Raw genomic sequence first — 22,535 nt, 5'->3', positions numbered from 1 at the left:
GCACTGCCTTCGGCTCTCTAATGCTCAGAGAACCCCACCCCCATCCACAAACCGACAACCAGAGGCTATGCTGAAGCGCTCTCCAGTGCCCCGCTTCCCCGAATAGCGGCGAGTGGAGTGAGGGAGCGACTATTACGTATGGAGAGCAGCCTCTATGAGTGAGGTAAGCCGGGAGTACAGTGCTCATTAAGCCACGCGAAACCCCTCCAAACCTGGGAAACTTGGACGACAGATACCAAACTTGCGCACGCCCTCTTTATTGGGCTGAGGGGCGGGGCGCCGTCCCCGGAAGTACTTCCCCTTAGGGGTGGGGCCTGCCGGAAGTGGCGTAGCGGTAGGGAGGGGTTCTTTACCCGGTCCGGCAGCTGAAGCTCGGCGTTCGGGTTACCCCTGCAGCGACGCCCCCTGGTCCCACCGGTACCACTGCTGCTTCCGCCCCTTCGCTTCTCGGCCGCGCAATGGGCACCCGCGACGACGAGTACGACTACCTCTTCAAAGGTGAGGCCGTGGGCTCTGGAACTCTCCCTCGAGTCCCGGTTCGGGGGCCCGGGACACTCCCGGGGGACCCGCCCGCGGGTTGCCCCTGCCCTGAGATCGGCCTTCCTCAGCTCTTCCTCTCTGTGCGGCTTGTCCTGAGGTCTCCCAGCTCAGCCCCTTTCCTTCCACTCACGGATGGGGGTCCTCACCACACAGCGGTCTCCTAGCGACCTCCCTAGAGGCCTTAGGAAGCCTCACGGTCCCTACCCTGCACCCCTCTCGCGGCCGGCTGCCGTCTCTCAAATCGCCTTCCTTCCTCCCCGGGTTCCGGGGCCCCCTTAATGGGACGCCCCTCCCACCATCCATCTTTTCGGGTTCAGCGCCCCCTCCCCTTCGGTATACACCCTTCTGAGTCCCTCCAACTGGCCCTTCCCTTAAGTCTTCACCTTTCGGCGCACTCTCCTATACAGATCTTTTTCTTATCTGCCTCCCTTTTCCCTCGGGCGAACCCTTCCCCTGCTTTCAGACAGACGCCTCTCCTAAGCCCTCTACTATCCCCGGGGCCAGGCCCTGGTTAAAAATCCGAGCGGGTCGGCGGCCCCACCCCCACCCGCTCCACACTTCTCGCGGTCCGAAACCTCGCATGGCCCCCGGCATTGGTAGCTCTTTTTCTGCCTTCCCTCCCGGAGTAGTTTACGAGCTCTCCCACGTCGCTCGTGCGACCCCGGCGGTGGGGAGCAGGGCAGGAGGGATTGTCCCAGCACCCACGCGCGCACTTGTCGCAGTGACCCGGCAGACCGATGTGACTTCCCACCCAACCTTCTTTTCTCCTACCCTCCCTACCCAGCGGCAACCAGCCTGGGATAACTCTTGACTGTCCGAGACTAGGGGTTGCGGATGGGTGGTGGCTGTTATCCTTGCCAGACCTGAAGGCCCAGTTCCTGAGCAGGAAAGGTTGTACGCTGCACAAATAGCTTGCTTTATCGCTACGGACTGGTTGCTTCCTGCTGCAACACTGGGAGGATCCAACCTTTTGGTGTTTTTAGAACAGAAAGGGAGGCGTCTTGGTTGGCCACATACCTTTCCCCAAAGGTGGGGGAGCATGGGGAACTTGTGTGTTCTTTGGTCAAATTAAATATTTTTCATAAGATAGGGAACCATGTAGCGCCCTTGGACAAAACAGAGTGGAGGATGGGGAGTGGAAAAAAGAATTGCTTATTGGTTAGTCCGGAAAGAATCCAAATAGTTTTTTTTTTTTTTTTAAATCAACAAAGATAATGGGTACAGTTTTCCTTGAGAGGAAAGTACAGTAAATGCTTTTTTTTGTTGGGTGAATGCTCTCTCCGTGATGCTGTTTCTCTGATCCTGAGTTAGGAGGGCAGCCATCAGTAGTATGCTGAACAAAGATCATTACCAGGGAGGAAGAAGCCATTACTATTAAAGCTTTACAGTGAAGGGTGGAGTTTAAAAAGAATGTTAAGCTTAGTGACTCTTTCTGACTTTGCCACTGGGTTCTAAGTATGGTTAAACAAAGCAGGAAACATTGCTTTACCAGTACTCTGCAAGCCTTGGCCTACTAGTTGATAGGCCTACCACCACTTACTCTTCTGGGCGAGAAATTTTTCTATTGAGTGAGTACCTTCAGTATCCACTCCCACCACCTGACAGTAGGAAGTTGTTTACAGAGAAGAGGGTACTTAATCATTTTACAAATACAAAAAAGAAACATGGATTAGTTTACATACTGTTGGCTGAAGGCTTCTGAGGTCTGGTGAAATTACTTAAGGGAGACCCTGGAGACTGGGGTTTAGTCATTAAAGGGAGATTTGTTTTTTTAAATAAGGGCTGCTTTTGAAGTAATTAATTTAGGACAAGATAGACTATCAGAGTATTTCTCTTGCTTGGTTTACAACTTGAATGTTGGTTGTAGAACCTAGTTATTTCCTCACCAAAAATACTTAGTACCTTGGATTGGCTTAAGGGATTTTAACTTAGCTTTGGGTTTAGACTACCTTGCTAAGAATGATTGAGAAAGTACAGGGCTTTGGAATCGCACAGGCCTGGTTTCACATTACTGCCTCAGATCTTACATTTGCTTTGTGACCTTGGGAAAGCTGGCTTTCTTGAGCTTCAGTTCCCTCATCTGTAAAAAGAAAATAGTATCTCTTAGGGCTGTTGTGAGAATTAAGTGAGACTGTAAAGTTTTAGCTTCTCTGAGAACTCAGATAATGTTAAAGAAGTTACTATGGTTCTTAACAGGTTTTTTTTTTTTAAACTTAAATCTATAATTGGAAGAGCATTTATTGGTAAAGAAACTTAAAACTAGAGCCTTCCAAAGTATTTTATTTTTCCACAGGTTTTGGTTTCAATTGTTGTACACTTTGCTGTTTGATAGAGTGTTTTTAAAAATTCTGCTGAGAAAGATTACCACTTTTTAAAAAAGCTCTTAACAGGATATGAGTCACTTTTTAACTTCTGTGATGATTATATAGCCAATTTCTTATTTATACAATTTTAATTTAAAGAGAAGCAACAATAATTTCATTTTAAAATGGTTTTATTTTATGTAGATATTCCCTGAGATGAGCTGCAGCTGTCGACTTGGAAGATTTAACCTAGCAAACTTAATAGTTGAGGGAATTGTAAATTAGTTAGTAGCTCTAATCAGTTGAAATTGAAGGGATATCCTGATTAGTGTAGGATGGAGTGGTTCAAGTGGAAGTGTAATGTGGGGAGAGTAGGAGATTTATGTTAAATTATGTATTTGTTCTTGAACATTAATCTTTAGCTCAACAGTGAGACTGTTGGTGGTGGTGAATTTTAATTTTAAAACTTGACTATTTTAAAAACTTTTAATTCTGCATTTATACACAGTGTGATTAAGGCCCTGTGGGACCGACACATAAGCAAAGTATTAAATCAATCATAGCTCCTATTGACAAATATTGTGGTAGACATTAACTCAGTCAGAGTCACATTTTCTGAAAATACCAGTGTACGTAGTCTACACCATTTTCTTTTCAGTCTAATTGAAGGTCTGCAGTAATTAACCATCAGCTGATTGTTCCTGGGGCTGATCATAGGAACTTTGCTGTCTTGCATCTTGATAGTTTTTCTTTCACAACTTATGGTTGAGCAATTTGGGTTCTGCTGAATCTAGAAAAACTTGTCTAGACTTCAGCCTTATTTAATATTAAAAAAGACTCTTGGTGAGTTTGGACTATGAATATAGTTGAAAGTAGAAAGATCTCCAAGTTTATTTATAAACCAGTGTGAAAATTACCAGTTACTTCAGGTTATAACTGTTAGGTCTGAGATATTATGATTGATTTGTTGAATGAAATTTTTGTCCAGTACATTAGTTTATAACAGACTGTATAAAACCAAATGTGGTTGAAGAGTTGGAAATTCTTATTAAATAATGGTCAGTTAATGTGTATATTCTTTTTATAGCTTTTAGCAGCCTAGTATTTTATATATAATGAACGAAATTTAGTATTAGATGAGGTTAACCAAGGGATAATGAATATTATCAGCTTTATTTAAGAAATGTGATGTTTCATATACAGATTCTATTATTTAATTTATACTTATATATATTTTATGTAGATGGCTACAGTTATAAAATGTTTAAAGTGGAAGAACTTTAAGATACTAGTAATGAAAAGTAAGGAAAGTCACTGCAAATTCCTTTCTTGAACTATAGGATGTGATCATATAGTGGGTCATATTTTAAAAAAGCAATTGAATATTGTTGTCTTAATGAAACTGTTTTTGATTAGAAACTTAAGTTTGAGTTTGTGAACTTTTGATTTGTTTTTAAAATCACAGTGAATTCTTTTCAGTTGTTTAGGTAACTTAATCCATTCTAGTTTGTTTATTATTTAGTGAGCCTAAATATAACCTTTCTTGGTGTAGTTTCTCATTTGATAATTGAATAGAAGAGGTTTTCCATATTGTGTCATTTCTCAGCAGCATCTTGGCAGTGCTGTTCTTAAAGAAGCAATATCTTCTGTTGTCATTTAAGATATAATCCTTTAACAAGTCGCTAGTCATAATTCTTGTCAACCTTGCCTGTGTCTAGTTTGAGATAACTTTTATACTGTATAAAGTATTCATGTACCTTGAATTATTTTCAGATAAGGGTGCTAGTAATAATTTTTATGTTAAAATTAATTGGTTATATTAAGGGGAAAAATGTTCTCACTAAATGTCTTTGTGACAGTGCAAAGGTTTGAGAATGGGGAGACAGAGAATATAATTGAGGTTAAAAGGCAAGAAACCCAAACTTGAAAGTACTAGAGTTTTTGTGGGATGGGGTTACTGAGTTCTTTATTTTATTTTCCAAAGGCATTGTCATTCTGTTTATTTTTATTTATTTTTTTTTTGGCTGCACCCTGTGGCATTTGGGATCTTAGTTCCCCCACTGGGGATCAAACCCATGCCCCCTTCCGTGGAAGGGCGTGGAGTCTTAACCACTGGACCACCAGGGAAGTCCTGGCAGTGTCATTCTAGATGTCTTGCTCTTTGGCTTTAAGTGATTGGTTTCTAAGTTGATTCATCTGACTGATATATCTGAGTGCCTTGGAAGTAGAAGTGTTCAACTTTTTGGTTTTTTCGTTTCCTATTCCTACTTCAAGTGAGGCTTTTATACCTCAGTGCTAGTGTGGGGCCAGGAAAGATTCAAAAGAGGTGTCGTCAGCAGAACATCCAGCCTTTTGAACTGAGAGGCAACCTTAGTTCCCTGCTAAGTGAGTATACTCTGCTAACAGGGTAGACTTTTATTACTGAAACTGGAATTTTACCTCACATTTAGAATGGAGGACCTTGAAAAGTAACTTATGAACCACCTGTAGTATACTATAAAATTGGAAATGCATTGTTTATATGTTAGTTTCATGACCTTACCATCTTCTTCCCTGGTAGGAGCATTTACTGTACTGTCTGTGTTTGCCATAGTACTTTTGACACCCTCTAATTGACTAACTGGAAATAACTGTGCCTTTTGCTGCGTGGAGTCACTGCTGCCTGGGTGATTTTTTGCTGAATCAGCTGATAGAGGAAGCCAGAAAGATATGCATTTGATAATGTGCTCTCTCCAAGACTGCCCAGAGGCCAGCTTATATCCGTTCTTGTGGCGAGGAAGGACTGCATGCATAATGGACTGTCTGCCGTCTGACCTGAGTGCAGTGAGCTCTCAAAGTTTTTACTTGCCATGTCCTCCTTCCCCCGAAATGCCAATCTCTTTAGTAAGGCATGGTCTTGTTCCTTGGTGTTATTCTTGAATGTTTGATTATCTATTCCTGGTATCTAATAAATCAGTTAGCTAGTAAGAACTAAGAAGATGCATTAGCAGTCATTAGTAGGAATAAGCATAATATTTTCTGAAACACTGATAAAAAACTTCTACCAAGGAAAAAATGTTATCAAGCTTAGATTCTGTAAACCTGTGAACTCGTTTTATTCTTTAAATTCAGATAGAAATGCTTTAAAACAAGTTAACTGCCTATTTCTCCATTGTTTTTGAAGTGTGATATCACCTTAGGTGAGAAAGAATCCAGTGTATTTAGCTTGAAAATAAACTACCTCCTATAGTAATCAGAGGAAATAAATTCATCTAATCAGTCAAACCTGTTTCTTCTTTTTTAAGTCATTAGTGAAAGTTATGACTTGCTTTGCCTTTGACTCAAAGTCAGAATTATTAGTCAGCTTTCTAGGGCTCCTTGATTTTGGAGGGTTCTCTAGTTTCCTGCTAGTCTGATAAATATAACTGTGAGAGGGTCATTGTAGTTTCTGTGATCTGGGTGGCAAAGTTTATAAACTTGCTGCCTACTGTGTTAAACGTGATTCATTTTGCCTAGGTATGAGTCCTGAGGTCACACCCAGGCTTTGATGAAACTAAGTAGAACATACTTAGGGCACTAACATCTTTTGTTGCTTTCATGTCTAATACATTTTCGTATCACAGATTATTCATTTGGTTTAGGATTTATCTCGCAAGTTATAACCTTGTAGGGTAATAAGGTTGGTATAGTGTTGATTGTTAAATTAATGCATTAGCCCGTCATCAGTGCCTAGTAGACCTATGATTAATATTTGCATTTGTAAGACGGGATACTTTATCTGTGCTAGGTAGATGATGTGTGGAAGTCACTATGCAGGTACAAACACGTTAAAAAGAATAAATTGATTTTATCGATTGGTAACATGGCATTCAACTCTTCCTCCCTACCCTCATTCCTTTTTTAAAAATCAGATGCCCTATATTTTTTGTTTTAAAACATAATGGTATTCTGAATGTGTGTGCGTCATCCATCTGACATTAAGTACTTTGTCTTTTTAGTTGTTCTTATTGGAGATTCTGGTGTTGGAAAGAGTAATCTCCTGTCTCGATTTACTCGAAATGAGTTTAATCTTGAAAGCAAGAGCACCATTGGAGTAGAGTTTGCAACAAGAAGCATCCAGGTTGATGGGAAAACAATAAAGGCACAAATATGGGACACGGCAGGGCAAGAACGATACCGTGCTATAACATCAGCGTAAGTCTCAGCATTTTTTTTTTAGATTTTATTTATTTATTTTTGGCTGTGCTGGGTCTTCACTGCTACATGTGCAGCACTCTGGCAGCAGCACGTGGCCTATGGGCTTAGTTGTTCCACAGCACATGGAATCTTCCCAGACCAGGGATCAAACCGGTGTCCCTGGCTTTGGTAGGTGGATTCTTAACCATTAGACCACCAGGGAAGTCTCTCAGCATTTTTAAGTTCTGTGAAATAGCTGTCAAAGTGGATTAGCTAACTTTTGGTATTGAAAAAAGTACTGTTTTGTTTCCTTTAAAGAATTCCTGTATTAGGATTCTAAAATTTGTGTGTTTAAAAAAATACGTGTGTGTGTGTAGTTCATATACGTAGTCTTTTCTGGTGTTCTCTCCCATCTTACGGTTGTTTTCTAATGGTTAAATACATTTTTTTGTTTTCAGATACTATCGTGGAGCTGTAGGTGCCTTATTGGTTTATGACATTGCTAAACATCTCACATATGAAAATGTAGAGCGATGGCTGAAAGAACTAAGAGATCATGCTGATAGTAACATTGTTATCATGCTTGTGGGCAATAAGAGTGATTTGCGCCATCTCAGGGCAGTTCCTACAGATGAAGCAAGAGCTTTTGCAGGTTAGTGGTACGAATTCTATGATATTACAGTGCTTCTGTATTTCTTGCAGTGTTCATGACCCTTCCAATGAGGGTAGTGGGTTGCAACAGTTTTGGAAAGGTAAACATGAGTGCTTAACAAATATTGTTGTTTTGAAAGTGAATGATGACTGTATGACTCTCTTGCTTAACTTTGAGTTATTAGACCTGTCATATTAAATTTTTGCTGCCAAAACTTGACTATAAATACTGTCTTTTCTCTCCCTGGAAGTGGTAGATAAGATCTGTTTGTTCTGTGCTTCCTGCCTTTTTCCAGTATGTCTTTGTTTTACCAAGACTTGTTCTATGTGGGTCTGAAAAGTAGTGGCCCAGGAGTGAAAAGGACCGACAGGGATGTACCTGCTTTGGAGTTATAATTTTTTTGGCTTAATAGAGAATCTGCCTATCTTGACTCTGTATTGCTAGGGGCAGCCTACCAGAGGGCAACATTGTACATTCTCGACTAGTGCAAGCTGTGAGCTTTCACTGTTGGTTATGCTGTGAATAAAATTTTCAGTTTTCTAGTCAAGAAGCTTTGTTTCAGACAATATAGTAACAGAATTCTAAGTGAATCACATGTACCCACCCTTGTTCATACCACAGCTATGTGTTAGACGGAAGCTCAGTAAGGGATGAAATTTGCTGGGTGTTTTATAAGTTTACTACATTATGCCCAGTGTTATTCATTGCTAATGGTAGTATTTAGATGTAGCAAGTATTTGTTTTAATTAAGAAGCCAATGAAAATTCTCATTTTTAATCTACTAAAGTGGAAGTAGCATGGTGTTCTTATTGCTCAAGAAGTGGGGGAGAACCTGGGGTTTAAAAAGTTCTGTTATTTTCCTCTTGAAGGTCTGAGTGTATTACGTCCCTTGTATTTTTAAATTTGACAAGACTGAAGTTTTGTGTCTCCCTACAGAAAAAAATGGTTTGTCATTCATTGAGACATCTGCTCTAGACTCTACAAATGTGGAAGCTGCTTTTCAGACAATCTTGACAGGTAAGACTTGAATTTTTAGATTAGACCAGTGGGAATTAGAAATCATAGAAAGCTAATTTAAACAAATTATTCAGAAAACTAAACTATAAAATCACACTGAGAATGACTGTCATTTGAGAGCTATTGTAGTTACAACCCTTGCTTGCTGAACTTCAGTCATCCTAATTCATCTGGTTTATAGTGGGAAAAATACTTTGAAAATAATGCGTTCACTCCTGTTATTACTTCATTCTGTGCATACCATGCTTCCTGGTCATAAGCACAAAATAGTGCTTAATGGTACTTTTTAATAAGATAAATATTGAAATCCCATTTATGGAAAGATGAATGTCCTTTTGAAATTCAGTATAGAAAAGGTGTTCTTGGTTCTGATGTGTTATAGAAGCACCTAGGAAAATACATATTCTTAAAAACTTAGGAAACAAAAGGTAAAATTCTCCCATGATTTATTATTGTATAAGAAGCAAAGTGTCACCTGTGGAGAAAATCAGCCAGTGATTACATATTGAAAAGTTTTAAAAAGTAGTGGAAAAGAAATAAAATTCTTGGTGTTTTGGAATGTGGATGTGTAGACCATGTCGACCTCAGGGGTAAGAGAATATTTTATTTATAGTGACTCAGATTTGGAGATTTTCAGGTGGCTCAGTGGTAAAGAATCCACCTTCCAATGCAGGGGTTGCAAAGTCAGACACGACTGAGCAACTGAGCATATTTGCCCTCACTTTAATGGAATGAACAATTTATCTGAAAGTTTAATCCTCTAATAAATGTGTGTGTTAGTCAGTCAGTCAGTCTTGTCCGACTCTCTGCAACCCCATGGACTGTTGCCCGCCAGGCATCTGTGGAGAACCCCATGGTTCTCCAGGCAAGAATACTGGAGTGAATTGCCATTCCCTTCTCCAGAGGATCTTCCGGAAATCAAACCCTGGTCTCCTGCATTGTAGGCAGATTCTTTACCATTTGAGCTACAGGGAAGTCTAATAAATACAAAGTACTTTAAAAATGTGTATTACTTTTCAGAATTTATAATTTAATTAGAGTGTAGTCTTAATATATGGTGCTCTTATGCGATGTTCTAAAAAGTATATATGGAGAAATGGTTAAGTAAATGAGATTCTAATTATAATGTAGCAACATTTTATTCTTGGTATGCTACACTTGTACTAGAGGCCAACAGATTTTAACTTGTAAAGTGTGTCACTCAGTCCTGTCTGACTCTTAATGACCCCGTGGGCTGTAGCCTGCCAGGCTCCTCTGTCCATGAGAGTCTCCAGACAAGAATGTTGGAGTGGGTTACCATTCCCTTCTCCAGGGGATCTTCCTGACCCAGGGATCAACCCAGGTCTTTTGCACTGCAAGTAGATTCTTCACCATCTGAGTCACCAGGGAAGCCCTTTAGCTTTTAAATGTTGTCTTATTTTACTGTAAAAATGTAGGAAATAAAACTTAGGGTTTAGGAGCATGGGCTTGGAAGCCTGACTTGTGTTCTGTCCTGGCTCCTTCACTTACTAATGAGCTGTTAGGCAAGTTACTTAACCTTTCTAGGCCTTAACTTCTTCATATGTAAAGTTGAAATATGTTTTGGTAGTTCGGTTATTTTCTTTTCAAGAGAGGGCTTGTATTTATAAATACCTTGTGTTATAATTTGACTTGACTGTTAATGTTGTGAGTGAAAAGGTTTTATCTTTGTAACCTAATCCATAGAAAAGAATTGACTGTCATTGGAAATCTAGACTCCAAAAGTGAGTGAGTTCCATACATGTAAAATACTTAACTGTGCCTGATACATTGTAAACATTTGATATTAGCTAAGTAGCAATTAAGTGTCAACCCACTCCGGTTCTCTTGCCTGGAGAACCCCAGGGACAGCGGAGCCTGGTGGGCTGCCGTCTACGGGGTGGCACAGAGTCAGCCGTCTACGGGGTGGCACAGAGTCAGACACCACTGACGTGACTTAGCAGCAGCAGCAAGTAGCAATTAAGGTATGAAAAAAAAACTCATTAAAAATAAACTACATTGATGATTTACATATCTATTTTATTGTAATTCTTTCCTCATCAGAAAAATAGTAAATAAAGAACTGGTGCTAGGGTTGGATAAACAGTCTTTGGAACACAGTAGCTTTTTAAAAAAAAAAAATCTTTGGGTCAACTTTGACTGCAGATTGTTTCAAGTGGGCAAGATTTGATTGAATATGCAGTATGTCTTCAAATCTTGTTTGTTTCATTTTGAGCACTTGTGTGGTTTCTCTTGAGTCAATGTGTTGAATACTAAATTGAGACCCAGGAGTTGTAGGTTTTACCTTTTACCACTTTGCTGTCATTCGCTCTGTAATTAAAGTCAGTGAACCTCCCTAGTCCTAAGATTCAGTGGTTTAAGATGTGACTCGTCTTTCATCTTCTTAAGCCCTCTGAGAAAGCTCATTTGAAAAAACCTTAGTCAGTCCTTGTTGGGTTATTTTTTACGTTCCATCAAATCTCTGTTGTAATTCTAGCCCATTCTGATCTCAATTTCTAGCCCATTTATTTAGTGAAAATGAGGCCAAGTGTTCTGTTTCATTTGTGGCTTACAATTTTGTGTGTCATTTTGTAGCACCGAACTTATGATCCATTCAAAGATGAACTAATCAATAAGCAATGGTGTATATCGTACTTAAAATTGAACTGTTTTGTCCTGAATGATGAACATCTGGCTGTTTCTCTTAAAATTCACTCTCGATTAAGCTTTTGTTACTGCTTAATTAATATTGCTTGAAAGCAAACAAAAGCTTCACTTATTAGCACTTTTCTTCTCTCTAGTCACTACTTCCTCAACTTCCTGCAATAAATCTTAGTGTTGATCTGTAGGATCAGAGTTCACTGCATATGGCCAGGGAAATCTGTGTTTTGCAAGTGTTAGGATCTAAACTTTTCTGTATACTAATGGGAGTATTAATGCACAAAAAAAACCAGGAAATAGAATTGTACTCTTATTTAGGTTTAATTCTGACTTACAGGTTAACAATATTAAGAGAGTATTTATATTGTATTTTGATGTTACTGTAAGAAAAAAATAGCTTTTTACTTTTTAAGATGCAAAATTATGTATTAGAAAATGTATCTCCAGTGTTCAGATCAGTTCAGTCACTCAGTTGTGTCCGACTCTGCGACCCCATGAATCGCAGCACGCCAGGCCTCCCTGTCCATCACCAACTCTCGGAGTTTACTCAAACACATGTCCATTGAGTCGGTGATGCCATCCAGCCATCTCATCCTCTGTCGTCCCCTTCTCCTCCTGCCCCCAATCCCTCCCAGCATCAGGGTCTTTTCCAATGAGTCATTGTTACCTCAAAGTTAATTTGTGTTGCTTATTTTAGAATAGACCCATGCCATTCTTGATATCTGTGAATTTGACAGTAACTTCATGACATAGTTTTGCTGATGGTATTGTTAGGAGGTAGTTGGTTAGTGCACGAATGAGTCTAATACATTGCATAGTCTCTAGATTCCAGTGCAGCTTTGTTTTCTTTCATCTTCAAGTTCATTAAGCGATGTTACTAATCCATACTTCCATACTGTATTATTTTTTTCTTTTAAATTTGAATTTTGACAATTTCAGAGTTAAAGATGCAATAGTGGTACAAAGTATTTGCAAGTACCCTTAACCTCTATTCCTCAGATATTGAGGAATTTTACCACACTTACTTTATTCTTTCTCTTCCTCTCTCTAAATACATAAACGATACCGTTTTGCCTTGTTTTGTTTTGCTGCCATTTGGGAGTGACAAGCATGCTGCTCATTACCCCTAGGAACTTTTTCTCAGTGTGTATTTCCTAAAAACAAGGATATAGCATCACTTAGCCACAGTAGAGTGGTCAAAAGAGAGATGATAGTGCCTCATCATGGTTAAGCTACAGATCTTATTCGGATTTTGCCAACTGTTCCAGTTGTATCCTTATTAGCTAACGTCAATCTGATCAGATCATACATTGCATTCAGTTATCATAACTCTTCAGTCTCCTCTAATCTGGAATAGTCGCTCAGTCTGTCTTGGCTTATTGGCATTTCTAAGTGTACAGGTCAGGTGTTTTGTCCCGTCCCTCAGTTTGGGTTTGTCTGGTGTTTCCCTTTGACTCAGTTCTGCCTATCTGCTTTCAGCGGGAACACCAGAGTGTTTCAGTGCATCATGTCAGGAGGCTCACAGTGTTGGTTTGTCTTATTAAAGACTGGTGATGCTGGTTATGGTGTCTGCCAGGTTTCTCTGTGTGATTAATAAGTCCAAGCCATCTTTGTAGTATGGAGACTAAATTCTAAATTCCGTGGTAAATCATTTTTTTTTTGGTCCTGTGGCATGGCTAACAAGATCTTAGTTCCCCAACCTGAGATTGAACCTGTGCCCCTGCAGTGGAAGTGCAGATCTAACCACTGGACCGCCAGGGAATTCCCAGTTGAAAGAATTTTAATTCATTTAGCATATTGTCTCTTAAAAGTGGGACTAGAGTTTTCAGACATTAATTTTATTGGAGTAGTGAGGGTCTTTTAATCAGGCGTAGTAGCTTTGGTTCTTTGCATGTGGCAGCCTTTTAAATAACTCAAATTGGAGTATTTTTGACCTTCAGGAAACTTGTATCATGAGCAGTGGGTTTGAAGAAGTTTTAATAAATTCTAACGTGAGCTGTAGTATTAATAGAATAATTCAGGTCTTGTATTTTCACAAGGTTTGGAAGGACTGAGGAATTTTAGCTTTTTTTATTCACCAGTTTGAAACTATTGCATTTAATTTAGAATTTACTTTGCATCTTGGTAAATACTTCATTAGGGGAGAAATAAGCATATGTCTTTTATTTAACTTTATTTGGTTATATTTAAAGATATTTTATATTAATATTTTACTTTATATTTAGATCTCCTGCAAGAGATCCTAATGTAAGAACGATAAAGCAGTGTTCTTTCTTTTTAACCTTACCTGTCCTTTGGATTTCTTGAAAAGGGTCTGCACAGGGAATTGGTCTATCACATACACTTTGTTCTAAAGGAGAACATGCCCTTTATAGAGGAAAATATTGCACCTGGTTTAGCTGGTTTAGTCCTGTACCCCTTCTCCCACTTAAATAACCTTCCTTAATCAGATCCCAGCTGGAAGGTACCTGCTTCCTATTTTCTTATCAAAGTTTTTTCCCTAAGTGACATATCCAGCCACAAGAGATGTTAAGTAAATTACTTGTGTAGCTTCTTAGTGCCTATTCTACCTGAAAGGAAATCTTCTCCTCATTCCTGATCAGCAGTTTCTTTTAATTCACTGCCTTGGTTAGCATCTTTTTGGTGACTGGAGCAATGTAGCAGTAATCTATTTCTGCCAAATAGTATGTAGTATTTGCAGGCAGTTTTGTAATGCTGCTCAGATTTATTTCCTTATAATGAGATCTCTTTAATTATCTACTTTTCTGTGTTCTCTGAGAACTCTGCTTTTTCCTCTTTTCCAGTATTTGCTTTTCATGTAAGAACCTGTAAAATATTTTTTGTTTTGTTTCCCTTAACAACATTCAAAACCACTTGTAAAGAAGTTAAATTTATAGAGGATCTCATTTAATAATTTGTACTTGAAGAAGAGCCATCCAGTTTTGGATTAGAGAGAAAACGTAATAAAGACTGAAGAGTCTAGTTTCATAGTACGTTGATGGTTAACTTTATTTAGTCCTTAGTCACATGCCTGATTGATTTTTCCTTTTTACCCTTGACATACTCTGGTCCCATCCCCTTTTAATGAAAAGAATGTAAATGAAGGCTCTGCCTTCATATCCTTAAAAACAAACAAACAAAAAACTCTAGTCAGTATTGTTTATTATAATTTCATTTTTTTCTCTTGGTTCTTTGAACCCCTGTCAACCTTTTAAAGCATACATTTTAGCCACCTGATCCCCCAGAAAAGCATAAGAAGATACACTAGCTGTCAGTGTCTTTGTTCGTTTACATATACAGTTGATTATAGTTTGCTCTTATTCAATTTTAGGAACATTAGTTTTTAATTTGGGAAAAAAGACATATTAATTTAGTTAATGTATTTTCTTTCCTTTAACTTTTTGTTATGGAAAATTCTCAGCGTGCCAAAAGTAGGAGACTGTTATGAGCTCCCATGTAGCCATCGATAACCGTCAGTTCAGAGCCTGTCTTTAACTACTGCCACCCCCATTGTTTTGAAACGAATTCCAGGTATTATGTCATTTCATTTGTAAACATTTCATGATGTATATGTAAAAGATAGAATTTAAACCCGTAACAACAAAACCACTTAAAAATTGGCAGTAATTCCTTATTGTCCTCTATTAATTACCCAAACAATATTAAAATTTCCTGTCTCAAATTTTAATAGTTGAAACTAGAATCCAAATGATGTTTGTACATTGCATTTGGTTGCTGTGTTCTTGGACATTTTGAAAGTATGAATCCGCTTTCTCTTTTTTTTTACCCCATAACTTTATATTAAAATAATCACAATATCGTATATCTAAGAACTTTATGTTCATGTAGTATTATCTAATGTGCAAGTTATATTCAGATTTGTGTTTTACAGATTTGGCTTTTACAGTTTTAAACCTAGGATCCAGTCAAGGAAAACACATTGCATTAATGGAATCATTACATATTTGGGTACTGAATAGGGTAGCCACTGACTATAGGTTGTTATTAAGCACTTGAAATATGGCTGTTAGACTGAGGAATTGGATTTTAAATTTTACTTATTTAAATAGGTGGCTAACACATTATTTAATATAAATAGATGGGCCATAGCCCACATCTAAAGCATTTATTCTCAATTTTTACTGTATTTTGTGACTGACTTTTGTTGAAGAGTCTTGGCCAAGGGACTTCCCTTGTGGTCCAGTGGCTCAGGCTCTGCTCCCAGCGCAGTGGGGCCTGGCTTTGATCCCTGGCCCTGGGAACTGGATCACACATGCTGCAGCTAAAGGATATGCTTTGACCAAGTCATGGCACAGCCGAAAAAGAATCTTGGCCAGTTGTCTTAGACAATGTCCCTCAGTCTGGATTTATCTCATTATTTCCTCGTGGTAACTTCATTTTAAGCATTTTTTGGTAGGAATACGTAGGTGTCATTCACAGGAATATGTTATACCTCACAGTACCACATAATAGGCATATCATGTCAGTTTGTCGCATTTTTAGAATTCCCTTACTTTTAGAGGGTGTTTTTTCTGAGGAAGCACTGTGCAAACAAAGTAAGATATATTTGTTTGTAAGGAGTTTATATAGTCAGCGTGAGCTACTTTTTTAGGCAGTGCACTGTAAGACCAATTTATTAAAAATAACAATTATTTATTAAATAAGGATACTTGCTGTAGGACATGATTTTGAGCAAACTCCAAGAGATAGTGAAGAACAGGGAAGCCTGGCATGCCGCAGCCTATGGGGTCGCAAAGAGTTGAGTAAGACTTAGCAATTGAACGACAATAACTTGCTGTAGAGGAATTTAATAATTCATGTACTTAGTTATCAGTCCCCTACTATTAGGTTGGTGCAAACGTAATTGCAGTTTTGGACTGTGAACTTTAAGTCATTATAACTAGGCTCAAACACATCTTTGTTAATCAAAATAGGAACCATTACAATCAACACATTTTTGTCAATGGGCAATAAGTGTTTTTTATTCCTGTAGCGTAAAAATCTGTGCTTTGGGATTCAACAGACTCTTGGAAGGCATTTTCTGCATCCTGTTGGTTGTGGAAGCACTTTCCTGGAAAAAAATTTTTCAGGATGCTTGAAGTAGTAATCAGTTGTTGAGAGGTCAGGTGAATATAGCAGATGAGGCTAAAGTTCCGTGGCCCAATTCGTTCAACTTTTGAAGTGTTTGGTTGTGCGATATACGATCAGGCTTTGTCATGGAGACAAATTGGGCCCATCCTGTTGACCGATGCTGGCTTCAGGCGTTGCAGTTTTCCATGCATCTCATCGAATTGCTGAGCATGCTTTTCACATATTATGGTTTCGCTGGGATTCAGGAAGCTGTAGTGGATCAGACTGGCAGCAGACCACCAAACAGTGACCATGACTATTTTTTGGTGTAAGTTTGGCTCTGGGAAGTGCTTTGGAGCTTCTCAGTCCAGTCACTGAGCTGGTTGTCATTAGTTGTCGTCTAAAAGCCACTTTTTGTCACATGTCACAATTTCTGATGGAGAAATGGTTTGTTGTTACTTAGGATAAGAGAAGACGCTGTAAAATGACGATTTTTTTTTTTTTATTTTTCAGTCCATTCATGAGGTACCCACTTACTGAGCTTTTCGACCTTTTCAATTTGCTTCAAATGTTGAGTGACCATAGAGTGGTCGATGTTGAGTTCTTCCACAAGTTCTCACGTAGTTGTAAGAGAATCAGCTTCGATGGTCCTCTCAATTGGTCGTTGTCAATTTCTAATGGTCAGCCACTGTGGTTCTCATCTTCAAGGCTCTTGTCTCCTTTGCAAAACTCCTTGTACCACCACTGCACTGTACATTCACTGTTAGCAGTTCCTAGGCCAAACATGTTGTTGACATTGCGAGCTATCTCCACTGCTTTACGACCTATTTTGAACTTGAATAAGAAAATCGCTCAAATTTCCTTTTTGTCTAACATTTGCCAAGTCTAAAATAAATATAAATAGCAAGTAATAAGTCATTAGCCAAAAAAAAGAAATGCAAGAAATGCACATTAAAATGATGTATAACGTAAACTTTGAGCAAGGCGATCAAACCAGTCCATCGTAAAGGAAATCAGTCCTGAATAGTCATTGGAAGGACTGATGCTGAAGATGAAGCTCCAGTACTTTGGCCATTGATATGAAGAACTGACTCATTGGAAAAGACCCTGATGCTGGGAAAGACTGAAGGTAGGAGAAAGGGACGACAGAGGATGAGATAGTTGGATGGCATCACCAACTCGATGGACATGGGTTTGAGCAAGCTCTGGGAGTTGGTGATGGACAGGGAAGCCTGGCATGCTGCAGTCCATGGGGTCACAAAGAGTTGGACATGACTGAGCGACTGAACTGATAACATAACCACATTTATTTACAAATGCGTTCCAATATCAAATGGCAAAGTTCAACAGTGCAAAACTGCAATTACTTTTGCACCAACTTAATATGCTGGGGATACAGCAGTGAATAAGGTAGTACAGTTTTGGTCCTTATAATCTGTCGATTGAAAAAAAGGCAGTCTGAATGTTGAGAATTATATTTTTTATTCGGTGGACTTGCTGAGGCCATAAGTCCAGGAGGCAGCCTCTCAGATAGCTCTGAGGAACTGTTCAGAAGAGTTAGGAGAGGAACCAGGATATATAGGAGGTTTTGGAACAAAAAATCAGATAGTCTGAATTCAAAACTGAAGAAAACCAGACATCTCAAGTTAATGAGTTTAGGGCTTTTCTAGGTATGGGAAGTCTGAAATCATTCTTTTGATATGCACCTTAACTCGCTAGTGCCAGTATATTACTTTTCCCCATCCTCAATTCCCTCAGGGTGCTTCGTTGGGGAGAGGGGGTGGGTGTGGCGGCTGATGGCCCCAGCATCTTCTGCTTACTGATATGGCAGGGGGCATTTAGTGGAAGAGGTGGATGCTAAACAGTTAGTTTTGCTAAGTGTCATAGAAAATCTTAAGTTGCCTGTTTTGCATAATTACCTCATTGCAGTTTAACTTTAGTTCAGGAGGCATTGATAAACATTATCTTTCCAGTCTTCTTTTCCAAGAGTTCTTTGGGATTTTGACTTGTCTATGAAGTTGTATTTTCTTCACTACATACAGAAATACCTACTGGGTCTGATAATGCAGATTTAAATATTTTTCTGTGGTACAGTGTCAATATATGTAGGTTTTTTTTTTTTTTTTGATAAGGATAGAAATTTAGATCTAAGCCCATAAACTATATAATCTCTTTAGACCAAGATTTATTTAACTGGTTGGCAAACCTTTCCCTCTGGAATGGAAAGCCTTTGTTTCTGTTCTTACCTTAAGGGAAGTTGTGAAATAATGGGCTGACTGATCAGTGGCTGGTTGAAAAAACAGCTTTGAGTATATGCAGTCTCTGTTCAGTCTATTTGCATTTTTTTCTCTTGTGAATATAACTTCTACCTCTGTGTATCTTTTATTTTTAATCACTGATTTATGGGTCTGTTCACAGTGAGTGTTGCTGTTTCTTTTTTTTCCCCCTCAGAGATATACCGCATTGTTTCTCAGAAGCAGATGTCAGACAGACGTGAAAATGACATGTCTCCAAGCAACAATGTGGTTCCTATTCATGTTCCACCAACCACTGAAAACAAGCCAAAGGTGCAGTGCTGTCAGAACATATAAGGCGTTTCTCTTCTCCCCTAGAAGGCTGTGTATAGTCCAATTCCCAGGTCTGAGATTTAAATATATTTGTAATTCTTGTGGTCATTTTTGTGTTTTATTACTTCCTCATACTTATGAATTTTTCCATGTCTCAAGTCTTTTGATTTTAGCTTTATAAAATCATCCATTTGTCCCGAATGACTGCAGCTTTTTTTCATGCTATGGCTTTACTAGCCTTAGTTTAATAAACTGAATGTTTGGATTCCTCAATTATTGTTTACTTTTCCTCATGGAAGCTGTCACTGTAGGACATAATAGAACTTGATCCCTTGAAGCTCAGACCTGTTGGTCTTGATTAAATCGAATTAAGAAGACTGTAGAAATAAGCTATCATTTTGCCACAGAGCAGCTTATAATTAACACACTCTTCTCCAAGTGCAGAGTATATTTCCATAAATCTAAGAATTGCCCTATAAACATAGCAGAATTTTGAGAGCTTATAAATTTTCCATTATTCCGGAATTCAATTTCTAAAATGCCTTAATAGGGTTATATAGTTTAGTAAATTTTGTTTTTTAATTTTTGTAAACATCAAAGTTGATTAGAGAGGGGGGAACACTTTTTTCTGGACAGGAATTATCTTAATAAACACAAAAGACTCTGATGATTTCAGTAGTATGGTTACGGGGCCATAAGTCACACAATGCTGCCTGGCAGGCTGGGAACTGGAGAGACTGGTGGAATTCCATCTGAGGTGCCTCTGTTAACAGTAATCAGGCAGCCCAAGTCATTTAACTTCTCTAATTTCCCAGCAGTATATTATGTGGCATTTTATTGCTCAGGCAATAACTGGTTTAATGCTCTTAGTATCTGATGGCGAAGTGTTAATTTTGTCTTAAAACCTTCCAGTAAATGCAACCTAGTTTTACCACCATAGCCACCAGCAGGCATGGATGATTATTTTAACAATGCTGATTTTTGAGTTTTATAGTATATTATGGAATATAGTCCAGTTAAATATCTGGTTTCAGTATGTTAAAGAATACAAGAGAGGTTAATTTCTGCTCAAGTGGTACCACTTAAAGGCATGTATTCTTTTAGTATGTAAGATGAAATATAGTACCTTGAGTTTAAATAGAATGCATTTAGGCATTGTACAAACCTGAAAGTTTTCTTCCACTACATTATTGAAATCAATGGAGCAACTCATTTTTCATTCCGAAATGTGCACACTAATATTTAGTTTTATTTTTTTTTGTGGATAATATTAAGCACTTAACTCTGAAGTGTTCTGAAAGTTGTGTCAACTAAAGTGATACTATTCAGGATGGTGGAATATCCCCAAAATATACATGTGTGTGGGCTTGCCTGGATTACTATGTTTCATAGTTAATCTTCTGTCTTTTGCGGTGCTCATGACGTGTGGGGCGCACTGAAGGCATTGCTGTGGTCAGTCTATTTAGTTTTCCTCTGTAGCTGTTTTATTATTTTGGTGTATTGGTTATGAAGATACTACTATCTCCTTGTAAATCGCTACTTTGTATTTTATGCATGCTCTGTAACTTGATTTTTTTTTTAAGTTACTGATTTGGAATATATTCACATTCTAATAAACAGTTATAGGGGGACTATTCTTTATGTTGTCAGATTATATTTTTCCTTTGAGTGCTTTGGATGTAGTCATGAAATATTTGCTTCTGATGGTAAGAGCATAGGTCCTTGGATAACAGAGTAAACTATTGAATTGGAGGCATCATTATGTGAATTCAGCTTTGATTTTAGACATAGAGTTCAATTATTCTTGGAAAAAGTATTACCAAAAGCATCAGGAAAGTAATCTCTGTACTTTGGTATGTAACAGTGTCACCAGACCCAAGAAGAGGCTCCATTGCTATTTTACTCAAAATTGGTAGTTAAGTTTTTACAAAATTTTTTAAGAGAAGGAGAGACTAGATAGTGAATTGAAAATAAATAGAGTAACTTTGAATTTTTACCAAGTGTAGAGTTAATGTCGCCTTGGGCATGATTGGATCTTGGGAGAATTCCAGGAAACCTTAAGCAGTATTAGAAAATGAATTTGATTGCGTTTCAACAAGTATCTTCATTCTGAATAGTATCCCAGGAGACAAACTGTCTCAAGAAACATGAAGTTTTTAAATAATATGACAATTTAGGGCTCAAGGCAGTTTAGAAGTATTTTACTTTTTGACTTTGCTTTTCATTTATTTAACTTTGAATTTCTAAAAACCAGTTTTATTGTCCTGAAAAGTCACTTAGCTGTCTTTACTTTGTTTAAACCTGTATGTCATCATCCTAAAGATGCTGCTTACGGTTTCTGTCCAGTAGTGTCTGTTACTCTGTATAGGTGAATCTCTTCAGCGGTTGCACTGAGAATGCTAAATTCTAATTCTCAGAAGGGGTGCTAGTTGGTGGCTTAGGCCAAAGGGTTCTGCAGGTAGACAAGAATCTTAAAAAGAGTTGGGATTGCCCATTAGAGCTAGTCATATTTATTTTGTCATTGGGGAAACAGACATCCTAATATTTGTCAGTGATTGGTACTTAACAGAATGCAAATACTTTCAGTGGTTTGAGCTATTGTGATCATCTCGTCTATCTAGAAAAAGAAAAGCCCTACTATTCAGACAGTTTTGGCTAACATCAGAAGCAGAATAATTCAAAGGTTAGGTGGATAATTTAGAACTTAATTCCAACCTGTTAAATTTTAATTTCTGGAGTGTTTTTTTTTTTTTTTTAAGGAAAAAAATGAAGGCTGGATATTTGATGTCTCACAAACATCATAAGCCTGAGAAAAAAATTCAAAACAAAATATGAATTTTGCATGAGGACTGTGCCCAAGGATATCTATTCCCTGTGTGGAAAAAAAAAAAGATGAACAAAACTTATGAAAGGACCCTCTTTCACCGATACATTTAGTGGGTTAGCATAGCAGTCAAACTAGTGCCCAAGATCTGCTTTCTGTTCTCCTGGTTGAGTCAGTGCTGGAGCTGCCTCCCTTCCTGGGATTTGGCAGGTCAGCTTTTCCACTCATCTATACAATATGCCAAATAAACTGGAGTTGTCCTTCTAATGTCTTAAATTGTAGGAGGCTGATGGCAACAATGATCTAATGCAAAATGCTAATGTCATTCAGTCAGTTCAGTTCAGTTGCTCAGTCGTGTCCGACTCTTCGCGACCTCATGAACCGCAGCACGCCAGGCCTCCCTGTCCGTCACCAACTCCCAGAGTTTACCCAAACCCATGTCCACCAAGTCAGTGATGCCATCCAGCCATCTCATCCTCTGTCGTCTCCTCCTCCTCCTGCCCTCAGTCTTTCCCAGCGTCAGGGTCTTTTCAAATGAGTCAGCTCTTCACATCAGGTGGCCAAAGTATTGGAGTTTCAGCTTCAGCATCAGTCCTTCCAATGAACACCCAGGACTGATCTCCTTTAGGATGGACTGGTTGGATCTCCTTGCAGTCCAAGGGACTCTCAAGAGTCTTCTCCACCACCACAGTTCAAAAGCATCAATTCTCTGGTGCTCAGCTTTCTTTATAGTCCAACTCTCACATCCA

The 22,535-nt window shown here is 38.6% G+C and overlaps 1 protein-coding gene across 1 annotated transcript; it reads left to right on the top strand.

Annotated features, from left to right (window-relative positions):
- Positions 1 to 322: 322 nt before the first annotated feature.
- RAB11A (RAB11A, member RAS oncogene family) lies at positions 323 to 20,599 on the top strand. Its single transcript, XM_061158025.1, has 5 exons — positions 323 to 498; positions 6,821 to 7,016; positions 7,457 to 7,650; positions 8,587 to 8,667; positions 18,847 to 20,599. The coding sequence occupies exons 1-5, from the start codon at positions 459 to 461 to the stop codon at positions 18,984 to 18,986; spliced, it is 651 nt and encodes a 216-aa protein (XP_061014008.1). The 5' UTR covers positions 323 to 458; the 3' UTR covers positions 18,987 to 20,599.
- Positions 20,600 to 22,535: the final 1,936 nt, after the last annotated feature.

The sequence above is a fragment of the Dama dama genome, chromosome 12, assembly GCF_033118175.1.
Source record: "Dama dama isolate Ldn47 chromosome 12, ASM3311817v1, whole genome shotgun sequence".
Taxonomy (NCBI): Eukaryota; Metazoa; Chordata; class Mammalia; order Artiodactyla; family Cervidae; genus Dama; species Dama dama.
Note: the sequence above shows the minus strand (reverse complement) of the source record. Positions and strands in the feature narration are given on the sequence as shown.

What these genes read in the sequence shown, in the direction of transcription:
- RAB11A (XM_061158025.1), top strand. Translation starts at nt 459, where the DNA reads ATGGGCACCCGCGACGACGAGTACGACTACCTCTTCAAAG. An exon ending in TACCGTGCTATAACATCAGC is followed by an intron (nt 7,017 to 7,456) that starts GTAAGTCTCAGC and finishes TTTTGTTTTCAG; the next exon opens with ATACTATCGTGGAGCTGTAG. An exon ending in TGAAGCAAGAGCTTTTGCAG is followed by an intron (nt 7,651 to 8,586) that starts GTTAGTGGTACG and finishes GTCTCCCTACAG; the next exon opens with AAAAAAATGGTTTGTCATTC.